At 52.2% G+C, this 14,185-nt stretch overlaps 1 protein-coding gene across 5 annotated transcripts in view; it reads left to right on the top strand.

Annotated features, from left to right (window-relative positions):
- The window catches only part of ASCC2 (activating signal cointegrator 1 complex subunit 2), a 39,142-nt gene that overhangs the window by 13,416 nt on the left and 11,541 nt on the right, over positions 1-14,185 (top strand). For 3 of the 5 annotated variants that reach the window (XM_082667152.1, XM_082667150.1, XM_082667148.1), the window contains 9 exons: positions 2,938-3,005; positions 3,915-4,025; positions 5,338-5,450; positions 9,278-9,352; positions 9,801-9,908; positions 10,160-10,228; positions 10,453-10,527; positions 11,777-11,957; positions 13,245-13,459. In XM_082667152.1, the coding sequence (XP_082523278.1) occupies positions 2,938-3,005; positions 3,915-4,025; positions 5,338-5,450; positions 9,278-9,352; positions 9,801-9,908; positions 10,160-10,228; positions 10,453-10,527; positions 11,777-11,957; positions 13,245-13,459 (1,015 nt within the window). The remainder of the gene's footprint in view (positions 1-2,937; positions 3,006-3,914; positions 4,026-5,337; positions 5,451-9,277; positions 9,353-9,800; positions 9,909-10,159; positions 10,229-10,452; positions 10,528-11,776; positions 11,958-13,244; positions 13,460-14,185) is intronic. The other 2 variants (XM_082667151.1, XM_082667149.1) reach the window with 1 other exon arrangement.

Here is a 14,185-nt window from a genome sequence, read left to right as displayed (position 1 = left end):
GGTGGTGCTCAGCACAGAGCCTGGCACGTTACAGGCACTTGGTAAGTGCGAGCTCTTACTGTGACGAGGCTGTGGGAGCCTCTAGGAGCTTGGAGCATCTAGGAGCTTGGAGCAGGGTGGGGAGCCATCTGGCGACAAGGTTAATCTGGCAGCATGCAGGTGGGGAGGGTGGTGACGGGAGCCCGTGGAGGGGGCCAGGGCTTCAGCGTGGGTTTGAATGTGAGAGCCTGCTTGGGCTGCTGGGGCAGAAAAGGACACATCTGGGAGTAAAGCGGGGCTTAGTGAGGTCAGCTGGAGGGAGGAGTCTTAACGAATCTGGAGAAAACTTGAGGTGGGGGAGCAGGTTGTAAGTAGAGGCAAGGGCAGCATTAGGTCCGTGGGCTGTAGACGGCTGTGAGGGTCCAGGCAGAGATGCTGTCTGGCCGCATTTCCAGACAAGCAAGGGTGGTGTGAGAGAGCTCCGCCTGTTGCCAGGGTTCCTAATCTTTTAGGTCACTGACTCCTTTGAGAATCAGATGAAAGCTTGTCTCCAGGAAAACATACTCCCTCATAGAGTTTGAGCTGTTTTAGAATATTCTCATCCCTAGATTGAGAACCCTAAATTGGCTTATTAAGGAGAGCCCTTTCTTTGGCTCACAGAGGCTGGTTCACAGAAAAGAGGGCAGGATCAGGTATCAGGAGCCCCTTCATATTGTGTGTGTGTGTCTGTCTGTCTGGCTCTCCGTCTGCAGGCCCCTTCTCCACACCCTTCAACACGCACGCGCGCGCACACACACACACACACACACACACACACACACACACACAAGCTCTCTTTCCAACCCTTGAGCAGAAGACATGAGACACAGCAAGGGCAGCCTTCACTTTCTCCACCACAGAAGCTCGTGAGCAAAGCAGATCATCTGGAAGAGGGTTGACAAAGGAGACAAGGGGAGAGCAAGGGAACTGGCCAACTGTCCTTTGGGCAGAAGCCCAGTCCTTGCCCTGTCCCTGCCTCCTGCTTTTTTTTCAACCTTAAGGCTGGTGTTGTGAATCAGCAAGTGTAATTGTGAAAGCAGGGCCCTTCAGTTAGACTCTCTTGGAGCTGCTTTGCCAGAGCAGGAGTATATGAGCCCTTGGCCCCGTGGAGGACAGCACTGATCTGTTTGACAATACCTTGCATCCACCCTGGGTTTCTGAACTGCTTCAGTCTGAGAAGGGATATTTCAAGGGAGGCCATTCCTGTCCCTTCTTTTTAAATTATTTCTTTAAGAGATCAAAAGTCAGATCTTCAATGTCATTGGAATCAGATAAAGGAGAAGGAGACTCCAAAGACCTCAAGGGTAGATTGTGAAATGTGATCTATTTTGATGCTTATAAAATATCCCTGTTACTCAGGCCTAAGCATGGGAAGGATTATGAAAGAGTGCCTTCCCCTGTTCCCGGTGGTCCAGGAGTGGTGAGGACCACTGTGTGGCCTGGGAATTATGGGAGGAGACCTGCTCCTGATGCCTGGGTCAGGAGACTCTGCCTGGAGAGGGTGACATCTGCCTTATGGTGGACTTAGCTCTGGGAGGTCACTGCAGGCAGAGGGAGGGGACAGGGCTCGTTGTGTGAGGTTGAGGATGGTGTGAGGGAAGAATGCAATTCGAGGGATGGGAAGAGGGTGGCCGGAGATGCCAGCAGAAGCCAGATCTTACAGGCCCTTTGTGCCGTGGTCAGGAGTTCAAACTTGCCCTTGAGGATATTGCTAGGAGGGTTTTATGAGGAAGAGCAGAGGTGGGTGGGGAGACAGCTCAGTCACTCCCCGCCTGTCAGGAGCAGGTGGGCACAGAAGGTCAGGGAGTACCTTCACAGGTTGAGGGGTCAGATGGGAGGTGCTGAGGAAGCTCCTGCTGGTAAAACTCAGCTTTCTGGAATCAAGGAATGAAGCGGCCTCCAGGAAGGTGTTTACAGAAAGTCCAGCCACCTAGTGACTTGCTCACTCACCCAGCCCCATCTGGCCTTTGATCTCATTCATTTTCAAATCATCCAGGATAGAGTGAGGGCTGCAGGGTTATCATTAAGGCAACCAAGGACAGACCTGCCCAAAGACAGAGGACACCTAGAGGTCAGAGCACCCTGACAGTCAGCCAGCCTTAGGTCCTGGGATTGTAGTGGGATGAGGAACCCAGGCCTCTTCTGAAGGGCAGTGGCATTTTGCATCCTGTCCCCCAGCTAGCTGTGATCCTCCTTCCCTCCCCCCTTCCGCCACCCATTTGGGCAGCCAGGACAATTGGTTTCTGTTCCAGTTACCATATGCTCTAACCTCCACACTCAGCAGCAGCACTTGGAGGATAGTGAACACTTGGAGAGGGGCTTCATTTTATAGGAATAAGTGCAAATGTGCGGTAAATCTATCTCCAGGTCCCTGGCAGGCCTCTCACCTTGGAGTAGGGATTAGTATGGCTAGCAGATTCAAAAGCAGAGGGTAGGAGAATTTCTAGAGAAATTTCTCCCTAGAATCTCCTCACATTACTAGAGGCGTGGCCTGGCAAGACTCCTGGATTGTAGCACCCAGGTTTCTTGAGCAGAGTGATCCTGTCTCCTAATTTTCCTGGATGACTAGCTCCTATTTACAAAGCCAGTGTTGTCATACAAAGCACAGTGCCCAAGTGTGATCATTCCCTGGGGATGGTAGGGTGAGCTGGTTTGACCAGGGAGGGTCTTTTACGTAATTCGCTGGGCAGAGGTGCTTAAAAGGTTAACTTGTACTGAGCAAGGTCCCTCCCTCACCCCGGGGAAGTTTCTAGGCTGGGCCAAAGCTCTGTGCCAGCGGGGCGGGGCCAGGACTGCTTTAGTGCAGGCAGGCTTAGGAAAGGGGAGAAAGGTCACAGAACATGCTGGCAACCATTTGTACTGTGTCCTCTCCACCCCTACTGTCTTTTCCCAATTCCTACCTTTCTCTTCTCTTTTCAGGAAACATCTTTCTCCAACAGCCAAGTTACTATAATGACCTGGATGAAACCATGCCCACCATCCTTCAGGTACTGACTGGCTCTCAGTCCTGCCCAGGGGAGGCAGAGCCTTTCTCCTACCTGCTGATGTTTCTCAACTTTCCTGGAAGAGTCTGGGAGAAATCCCCCCCACCCGCCACCCCAGATTCACCTCCAGACTGTCACTGTGTTGCACCCCTCACCTCACTCCTTTGAATTCATCCTTTCCTCTCTTGAACAGGACTGAAATCTAAGGGCTGTCCAGCACTCATACAGAAAGAGCTTGGGGTGCATTTTGTGTTGTTTGTCAACAGCCATCTACCTCTAAGTATACCCCTATATGTTTCTCAAATCAGATGAAATAATGTTCATTGTAGAAAATTTGGAAAATTTTAAAAAAAGAACAAAAAAACAGAAAGAGGGAGATTAATCTCCCTCCATAATCCCACCAAGAGATAACCACTGTTCACAGTAACTCTTAGAATTTTACATGCTAGCATACTTAAAATATAGCACCATCAGTTAAATACTTACATGATTTTATGATGGGCTCTGTTTTCCCCTCACTGTTGATTTGTCTTTTATTTCAATATAGTTCCCATAAATTGCCATCTCCAGGGGATCCAAAAACTTATGTTACTGACTGTAACTCTTAAATATTCATCACCATACACTTGTCCAGTCTATCCAGGTAATATCCATAGGATTTACATACATTTTGTCATTTTAATCCTCACCACAATCCTTCAAGAAGGATGCCCCCATTACTCCACTTTGACACAGATTCCACTCTGACCCCGCTCTCTGAGAAGGTCACTGTCTCAGCTGGTGTCCCAGGAACGCTGGCATATATTCTAAAGATTCCAAAGCAGTTTTCAGATCACCAGTCGCTAGCTGCAGGATGGGGGTCTAGCTGCTGGCTCGACGGGATGTGGGAGAGTCATCTCTTGTGTTTCACAGGTCTTCAGCAATATCCTCCAGCATTGTGGTTTGCAAGGGGACGGGGCCTGCACCACACCCCAGAAGCTTGAGGAGAGGGGCCGGCTGACCCCCAGCGACATGCCTCTCCTGGTGAGGTTGCCCTTCAGCCCAGCTTCTTTCTGGCCAGTAGAAGGCCCAGCAGCTTCTTCCCCTGCTCACAGCCCTTTACCCCAACCCCACCAGCAGCTGTTCCCATCACACAGGTTTAGAGCGTTTTAGCAGGTCTTTTCACTGGGAGCTTCATTTATGGAGTAGCGGAGGGAACAGGATGGAGGTTTAGTCTTCACATAGTTCAGGTGGACAGGTTCCTGGGTGCGTTATTCATTGAGCCTTTCATCCACCGCGCCGATTTGCGTGGAGGAGCCCCTAGCACGTGCCAGGCCCCAGGCTGGGCTGTGAAGGTGAAGCAGTGAGCAGAAGCAGACACGGCGCCTGCTCTCATGGAACTCAGAATCTAATGGGGATGCCAGATGGGAGGTAAATGTTTAAGGAGCCTGGACGTGCGTCTGGCCCTGTGTTAAGCACCAGAGTTAGAGGAGGAACGAAGCAGCTGTGAGCTGCCCTCCTGGAGCTTGCGATCTCGTGAGAGAACAGGCCTTAAACAAGTGTTTCAGAAAAGGGCACACCGAGTGCTGTGGGAGCAGGGCATGTTACCCCTCTGAACCGCAGAGAAGTCTCTACAGATAAGTCTCCTCATCTGTAAAATGGAGATCCCAGCCTGCTTGTTAGCGTCATCGTGAGAATTAGAGAAGCCTATGAGGATGCACTCCCTGTTCTGTACAGGCGCTTCAAACTCTAAGGAAAGTAGGGTGGGCTATTCTTGTCCTCACTGGGATGTACTTTCTGTGCGGGACCTCAGGCGCTGTCTTCAGATTCAGGGATGGGTTCTCCTTCAACTTCCAAGAGAGAATCGTATTAGCCCAGGGGACCTCCCTGGCGGTCCAGTGGTTAAGACTTTGCCTTCCAGTGCAGGGGGTGCGTGTTCGATCCCTGGTTGAGGAGCTAAGATCCCACATTTGCCTTGCGGCCAAAAAACCAAAACAAAACAGAAGCAATATTGTAACAAATTCAATAAAGACTTTTAAAATGGTACACATCAAAAAATATATATATATTTAATTTAAAAAAAGAGAGAGAGAGAGAATCGTATTAGCCCAGAGCTAGAAGTCACCCTAGAGATCCCCGGCTGTGCATCTGTTGGAACTACAGTAGCAAGACCCAAGGCTTGGGTTGAGCTCCCCAGATCGTCCTTCTAGAGATGGACAAGCCAGTCTTTGCCCGGGACCTCCAGCGTTCACCTGCCTGTTGGGGACCCCCAGCTTTGTCAGCTTTGTCTCAGACCCTCTACAGAGTTGTCCCTGGGGGCGAAGGAGAATAATGCAGTGTTTTCCTTTGGCGACAGGAATTAAAGGACATCGTTCTCTACCTTTGTGATACCTGCACCACACTCTGGGCCTTTCTGGATATCTTCCCTTTGGCTTGCCCAACCTTCCAGAAACACGACTTCTGTTACAGGTACAGAGGTAGTTCTGGCTGTTGAAGTCGAGGTTGGAGTTCACATCTTCGTTCAGCAAGTATTTATTGGGTGCTTAGGATGCACCAGGCCCTCTTCCAGCTCCTGCCTGTGTGGAGGCTGCATTTGAGAAGCACTGCTATTTGGGGCTAAGAACAGGGGAGAGGAGGAAGAAAAACACCAACCCAAGAGTCGGGCAGTTTCAATTCAGTCCCGTTTTGTTTCAGACCCCCTGTCACAGGCAGGCACAGGGAGTGACAGATGATAAGGAGCGGGCTGAGGACTTCAGCCTCCAGCCCAGGGAAGAGCACACGTGAGGATGTGAGCAGATGTGCGCCCATGTGGCGCCAGCAGTTGGGGCCGAATTATGAACACAGACGAGGGAGCAAAGTTCTATCTGATGAAATAAGAGAAGGTTTCAGGGCAACCCTTAAATGAGGTCTTAAGAATGAACAGCAACCTTCCAGGCAGAGAAAGGTTTCCATGGCCGGAAGCGCATTCAGGCTGGCGGAGTGAAGCCTGCGGAGGCCCAGCGTGTGTTCCGGGGAGAACAGGGGAGTGGAGTGTGACACGAGGGGCGGGTGTGGGCGTGGGGAGCAGGCGACAACCAGAGAGGGCTCCAGGGAAGTCAGACTTGGTTTGATGTGTGCTGGCAGGGAGTGGGGCCTTTATTGGGCAGGCAGGAGGGAGGCCCTGGAGGCTTTTATCCAAATAACTCATAGAAAGATCCTGCTGTGATGAAGAAAGATACCAAGGGGGATACGGGGCAGGGAGGGAGACCTTCTTTGCCCACTTAGCACCGTGGGCATCTGTTCCGTGTGCAGTGAGAAGGGGGTGAGCTGGTAACTGGCACACTGCCTGGCAATGGCAGAAGGTGGGGGTGGGCTGCCCTGTTCTTAGTGGCCTCTGGCTGTTCTTGCCAGGCTTCTCTCCCCACCGTTTGCAGGAGCTTCTGGGAGCTGCCCAGCTCCGTCCACCCAGCCCTCTGTCCATTCGGTCATTTGCTCACCCATTCAACAAAACATTTATCTAGCCCTGGCATGTGCCAGAGATGGCAGCTGGTGCCCTGAGCCCGCCTGGTTCTCCTCAGCTCACAAAAATCAGACATGAAGATTGATCAGCCTCCCGGAGAACGTTAGAATAAAGCACTGATCCACACTTTCCCCAGAAGGAAGGGGTTAGGATGGGACTCTTAAAAATGTTGTCACAGTTGTTAAAAGGTATCTTTTCTCATGGTAAATGTGGCAAATGCTTGTAGGAACTTTGGGAAATCCCCAAAGGTAGGAAATGAAAATCTCTATGAGAGATCATGCTGTTCTTAGACTTATTTTCACTCACCATAAGCATTTTCCCATTTTGTGAAAGCATCTTCCCAAACATGGCGCAGATGGCTTTGGAAAGGGTCTTTGGAGATGGGAGGGTCATTTCTGGAAGAGCTGACTTTCCTGCGAGGTACCCCGTGGCGGCAGGGGAGCAGCTCCACCCATCTCAAGATGAGGAGGAAGAAAAGAAAACACTCTTGACTGCGAGTGACCCTGCCTTTGGCAAGTGACACTGCCTCTGACCCACAAACAGCCTGGGGCTGGCTCAGCCTGTTCCAACTGTGCTGGAGGCCAGGAACACCCGCTGAGCGAAGCAGCCCCTCAGTCCCAGAGGGCTCTGGTCAAGGGACTACCTCCCCAAACAGCCCTCTAGCTAATCTCTCTCAGAACAACCTTCTCCGCCCTCCTCTCTTTCTGTCCTTTAATTCTGTGAACGAATAATGCATTCACATGGTTCAAAACTCAAAAAGTATAAAATACACATTGAAAAGCCTCCCTTTCCCCCTTCCCCAGTTCTGTTCCTCACACACAAGCATCGGGTTAGTTTTTTTTGTGGAATTTTCCAGAGATATGCATATAAATATGCACATATAAGCAAATATACACATTATAAATCTCCTGCCCTCTTTTTAATATTTAATATACTGGCATATTATGAGGACTGTATGTACTGTTTGCATTTTACTTTTAAATTTAATGTACATCTATGCATAAAGCACCTTCAGTCTTCGGTATGGCTGGGTAGAATTCCGTTGTGTGGGACACCAGCCCCCAGAGATTTAGGTTTTTTCCAACTGTTTGCTATTACAAAAAAAATTGCCGTAAAGAATAACTTTGTACACAGGTCATTATGTACCTCTTTACAAGTATATCTGAGAAATAAATTCCTAGAAGTAGAATTGTGGGAACAGATGGTATATGCATTTAAAATTTTCACAGATCTCACCAAATCACCCTCTATACGGGTTGTTTCAGTTAACCCTCCCACCAGCAGTGTATCCTGGCAACGCCTGACTCTGCTTGAGCCAAACTACCCTCTCTGTCGTCTTCTGGGTGCCATGCTGTGGGCCTCGAAAGGCCTGCCTCTTTGGGCCGGCTTACCCTCTGCTACGCACAGCACTGCACTAGGAAAAAGTTGTCAGCAGCCAGCCGATTGACAGACAGATGTTTACAGGGTGCCTCCTGCAGATTCAGCACTGTCCTAGGCACGTCAGCTGCATTTCTGGCTTTGGGAAGCCTAAGATGTTCAGAGATAGAATTACACCCCAGAAGAGAGGTAGCTGCATTTTAAGTTGTAAAAACACGATCTTCTGAGTGCTGTGCATCTAGTTCCGGGGAGGAGTAATCACAGGGGTGAGCGTGATCAGGAAGCGTGTGGCTGGGATGAAGAGTTTCTGTTTTCGCTTTTGTTGAAATTTTTATTGGAGTATAGTTGATTTACAATGTTGTGTTAGTTTCAGGTGTACAGCAAAGTGAATCAGTTATATATATATATATATATATATATATATCTCCATTCTTTTTCAGATTCTTTTCCCATATATCAATAGGTTGCTACAGAATTTTTTTTCCGAATTTTTTTAAAAATTATTTATTTATTTATTTTTGGCTGCATTGGGTCTTCGTTGATGCGTGTGGGCTTTCTCTAGTTGTGGCGAGTGGGGGCTACTCTTCATTGGTGCGCGGGCTTCTCATTGCAGTGGCTTCTCTTGTTGTGGAGCACAGGTTCTAGGTGCACGGGCTTCAGTAGTTGTGGCTCGCGGGCTCTAGAGCACAGGCTCAGTAGTTGTGATGCACAGGCTTAGTTGCTCTGCGGCATGTGGGATCTTCCCAGACCAGGGATCGAACCCCTGTCCCCTGCATTGGCAGACAGATTCTTATCCACTGCGCCACCAGGGAAGCCCTGTTACAGAACATTGAGTAGAGCTCCCTGTGCTATACAGTAGGTTCTTATTAGTTATCTATTTTATATATAGTAGTGTGTGTATGTTAATCCCAATCTCCTAATTTAGGGGATGGAGAGTTTAAATCTGAGTTGAGAAGGGGTGGCTGTGAGGTTGCTGAGGTGAGAAGCAGGGTTGGCTATACTGTGCCAGGTACGGATGTACCAGAGAGGAGTTACACTTTGATGTCATAGGAGGTAGGGAGCTGCTGGCAGTTTTTGAGCAAGAAAAAAGTCACCTTGTATTTGTTCCTCAAACCCCAGTGAGTCCTGGGTGGCCTTCTCATTGCTCTGTTAGAATGAGCCTATCTGGGCCTTGGTTTCCCATATGAATGGGGGAAGTAGCTCCAGGGCATTTCCCACAAGGCTCTTCCTAGGACCAGCCACTGTGGGACAATCTGGGGTGAACTTCAGGAAGAGCCAGGGTTGTCCCGGGAGAAAACTGTGGTGACAACTTGGGAGCAAGAAATAGGCCTTCCCACTCCCTTGAGTTTGCTTTGCTTTTTCTAATGAAGTGTGATATTTGTGAGCTAATCCAGCCTTTTACCCACATGTGCCACCACAGGCTAGCTTCCTTTTACGAAATAGCAATTTCCGAACTGGAGTCTGCAATTAAGAAGAGGAGGCTTGAAGATAGCAAGTGAGGCGGGGACAAAACTAAAAGTATTGTTGTGGGAGAGAGAAGCCCCAGCTCGGGCCCTGCCCTCCGTGGGCCTTGGCATCTCCATCTCTAAGTCAAGGGGGTGGGACCACGGACCATGCGGATTTGGCTGGTGCCTCCCTACCTAATGGCCTCCCGGCCTCTGTATTGAAGCCTTTTCCCTTCAGCTGTTGCTCTAAGCTCTTATTGACCTGCTGGTTCCTGACCGCCTGTTTGAGCTGAGAAGTGGCCCTGGAACCAGCCGGCCTCTCAGAGCCTGTAGCCTTTTGCCAACTGCTGTCAACAGCAAACTGTGAGGCTTTCCCAGCCCCTGGGGGCGGGGGCAGGGGTTGGGGGGCAAGGGGCACCTGCAAATGCTGGAAAGAAGTTCCCTCGGTGCCCTTTTTGCCTCTCAAATCTACTTCTTTTTTCTCTGTGGCCTTCGAAGGCTGCTAGGTGACCTGTGGCAGAGGCTCTCCCATTCCAGGAAGAAGCTACTGGAGATTTTTCACATCCTCCTGAACCAGATCTGCCTTCTCCCAGTCCTAGAAAGCAGGTAAACACTCGGGAGCCACTGCCCCACCCAGGTGGAAGAGCCCCCTCCCCAAGCCCAGCAGAGGCGTTTCCCTCACTTCATCTTGTCCCTCCCCTGCTCCAGGGTTGCTGAGCAAAGATGGGAAACTGAGAAAAATGCCTCTTTCCCCCAACTGGCTGGAGGCCTGGCAGAGGGGTGGGGTGAGCGGGCGAGGAAGGGAGCTGCAGATTGTCTGCATGGAATGAGCTCATCTTGCCTGTGTCCTGTTCCAGCTGTGACAACATTCAGGGCTTCATCGAAGAGTTCCTTCAGATCTTCAGCTCCTTGCTGCAGGAAAAGAGGTGAGCGTGTAGCTGAGTTGGGATGGGCCCGTGGCACTCCCACCAGCCCCAGGAGACCTTACGTAATAGAGCCCCTGCCATGTGCTCACCACGGTCTAAGCTTCTGGCATTTGTGGTTGGGCAGCAGACACAGGGAGTGGCCCTCAGCAAACCAGCCCCTGTGGCTCCAGCCCTGTCTTCCCCGACACCCTCTCCCCCCACCCCCGCTGCGCTCTCTCTGGCAGGTTCCTCCGGGACTATGATGCGCTCTTCCCCGTGGCCGATGACATCAGCCTGTTGCAGCAGGCCTCGTCAGCCTTGTATCCTTCCACTGCAGCCCCTGGGACGGGCCTGACCTGACCGGGTCAGACCCACAGGGAGTGGAGGGACATTTGGCCCCAGAACACGTCTAGGCCAGCCTTCCCTAGATGCCTGCCGAGGCCCCAGCCCCAGTCTCTGGAGGAGATGACTGCTCTGATCCTTGGGGCAAATACAGCCCTACTTACCCTAGTCTTTGCTGAGCCTCTGGGCCTGTGTGACCAAGATGGACTCAGCCCTGCCCTTATGGACCTCACTGCAGGATGAGAGACGGATAATTAAATAGGCAGTTAGAGTGTCATATGGGAGAAATTCAGAGTCAGGGGAAACCAAGGGGGCCTTCAACCCAGTGGAGCTTGGGGTGGGGGTGTCACACGGAAGTGAAATCCAAGTTGAGAACAGCGCAAGGAAGAGGAGGTGGCCAAACCCTGAATTAAGTGTTCCCAGGGGACAGCGGACAGAGCAGGCCTGTCTGAGGAGCCCACAGATGTTGTGTGCAGATTGCAGAGGGCTGAGGGGAAGGGGTCTAGCGGGAGGGGGTTTAGGCCATGGCAGATGAGCTGGGGCCGAGCAGACCTGCATGGCCCAGGGATGGCCCTCACTGAGAAGTTTGGGGTCAGCCCTGCAAGTGCTGGGGAGCCATGGAAGGGTGTGAAGCAGAGGGTGACATTGTCAGTTTCATACTTTGGCTGGTGGGGGGTTGGGTTAGAAGTAGAGTGAGGGGGTCTAGGGCAACTCCCCAGCATCTGGCTTGGCAATACCCAGGGTAGTGGAGAGGGAGGAGGGGCAGGAACGAGCAGGCCCAAGGACCATTTTGGTGACTGGGTAGGTTGCTCAGTCCTGTCTCAGGGACACCCTGTGGGCCCCCAGCCTTTACAGAAAGCCCGCAACTGGTTCGACAGGAAGCCCAGTGGTAGTGTCCCCACCGGGCCCTCCTCCTGGGGGTCAGTGCAGAGGAGGAGCTGCTGGATTGTCCAAATGCCATGTTCCAGGATGCTCTGCTGCCAGCCCCTGGCCCGGTCTTTACCCAGAGCTTCTTTCTGCTGAGTGGCAGGTACTGGGTTTTCAGGCTAGTGTGGCTGTGGTCTGCCTGGCCCGTTTCCTCATGTAGCCCAGGTGCCCATGATGCCCACTGGATGCAGCCCAGACAGCCCCTGGCCGAAGCCATACAGTCAGATGCTGGGGATAGATTGAGAAACAATGCTGCCTCAGAGCTGCCCTCCCGAGAGACTCCTTAACACGTCCTCACAGGGACGAGACTCGGACCGCCTACATCCTCCAGGCAGTTGAGAGTGCATGGGAAGGGGTGGACCGAAGGAAAGCCACCAATGCCAAAGACCCACCGGTGGCTGAGAATCCTAACGGGGTCGTGGTGGCGGCGGAGGCGGTCAGCAGACCGTCATCGCTTCCCCAGAACTCGGAGGAAGAGGAGGTGTGTGACAAGAGCGGTGCTTCCCCTGCTCCCCAGCCCCTCCTGGCCCCATCGAGAGGTTTGGGCAGCGGGAAACCTGCCTTCTTTGTTCCTGCTCTCAGGGAAAAGGGTTTCTTTTGGAGTTGACAGTCTTGAGCTGCTGGTCAGCTCTGCGTTGCCTTTAGAGGGTTCTGAGCTGCGGGCGTGCTAGGCAGGGTGTGAGGAAAGCAAGTCGCTTAGCTGTCAAAGCCTCAGTTTCCCCTCCATAAGATGAAGCAATGGAGCTTTTTCCATGTGAAATCCTTGTTGGCACTCTCCTCTAAACAGAGTGGAAACCTCTGATCTAGTGCTTTCACTCCAGGCTTTTACAGAACTCACCATCGCCAAGTCTGTGGCCGTACTGATCAGCCACTGAGCCCAGGACTCTTCGCTGAATGTCAGGCACCATGATGTGGGGATTAAGACCACACAGTCTCTGGGGTCAGGCAGCTCAGGGAAGTATCCTGGTTCTGTCACCCGCCAGCTGAATGGCCTCAGGCACGTCCCTCACATCAGCCTTGGTTTCTCACCTGTAAGGTGGGGACTGCCACTGTCCCCACCCACCTCCATGTGGCTGTGGGATGATGCTCAGAGCTGCTGTGTGGAGTGAATGTTCTGAGCCTGGCTGGCCCTCAATGCTCCATTGACAGACGCTGCTGCTCTTCCTGTTAGACCCCAGGCCCCGTGACTGCTGCCCCAGGACCTTGGAGAATGACAGCCCCTTGTGCCTCCCCCCACACACCCCCTTTTCCCTGTTTGGCTTATTTCAGACATGGAGGAGTTTTACTGTTGTTTTTTTGATTTGTAAATTTCCTTAAAAGCCTAAAAAATTAAGCCACTTTGAGCTGTCTATGCACTGAATCCCCCTCATCGAGCTGGAGATAATCAAAGGAGAGCATCTCCACATAGTCAGGTCTGGTGGTTGCTGTTCCGCTCTGGCATCAGTCATCAACCTGTCAGAGCAGGAAAAGGACTTGATTCATAGAAGCCATGGCCGTTTATGGAGAGCCTAGTCCATGCCAGGCACAGTGCTCTGCGTTTTTTGTGCAAAAGCACACTGCCCCAAGTCACACAGCCAGAAGTAGCTCAGCTGGTAAATCGTAGTGCCCCCTTTCACTTAAGTGACTTGGCTCAGGTCCCTCGGCCAGGAGGGGCAGGGCTGGGACTCAAACCAGGTCCCCTGACTTGAGACCAGCACTGTTGGGGGCCGGTTGCCCTGTCACTAGCCCAACCTAGCCTTCCCCTACTTCACTCTGGCTCTTCCCACAGTGCTTGGGGGCAGCGGCTGCTCCGGGCCCCACGGTGTGTGGCGTGGAACTGGACTCACTCATCTCCCAAGTGAAGGACCTGCTGCCAGACCTTGGCGAGGGCTTCATCCTGGCCTGCCTGGAGCACTACAGCTATGACCCGGAGCAGGTGATCAACAACATCCTGGAGGGGCGGCTGGCCCCTGCCCTCAGCCAGCTGGACCGCGGCCTAGACAGGTGGGAGAGACGGGTGGGAGGAGGCTCACGGCGTCCAGCCTGCCCCGGGGCCCTTGTCAGGGGCCCTTCTTAGTTCCTCTGCCTCCCACGCCTCCTTCCCACGTGTCCCAGGACTCAGCTCGCTTGCTCTTCCCCGCAGCAGAGTTTCCCAACCGTGGAAGCTAATGTCCTCTTTGAGGAAACAGAAACCTCAGGCCCAGGAGGTCCTCACATGCCCCCTGCAGGGCAGAGTGGGCACCGCTGGACTGCCCTGCTCCACCTCGTAGGAAGACCCATTAGAGCCACAGGGATGTGACCAAGGGGTCGAGAGCCTTCAGAGCTCTGATATTGCTGGCCTGCCCTGTCATTGCCACCTTCCCAGTAGATTCCTGAGGGAGGACAGCCAAAGCTTCTCACTTCCTTCACAACCACCCTTTTTTTTTTTTGGCTGCACCGCACGCCTTGTGGGATTTTAGTTTCCGACCAGGGATTGAACCTGGGCCCTCGGCAGTGAGAGCGCAGAGTCCTAACCACTGGACTGCCAGGGAATTCCCCCATACCCACCTTTCCTGAGTTGGGCCCACTGCTTCCCTGAAGGCCCCGGGAGGCAGAAGGAATGAGTGCAGAAATGGGTGTTTCTTCCATGAATAAATGTTGTTTATTGAATGAATGAATGAAGTTAGCTCTGCCTTTGGACAAGCTCCTCAGCCTCCATGTGTCCATTTTACAGGTGAGGGCACTTGAGGC

Source organism: Grampus griseus (genome assembly GCF_964374135.1).
Source record: "Grampus griseus genome assembly, chromosome: 12".
NCBI lineage: Eukaryota > Metazoa > Chordata > Mammalia > Artiodactyla > Delphinidae > Grampus > Grampus griseus.
Note: the sequence above shows the minus strand (reverse complement) of the source record. Positions and strands in the feature narration are given on the sequence as shown.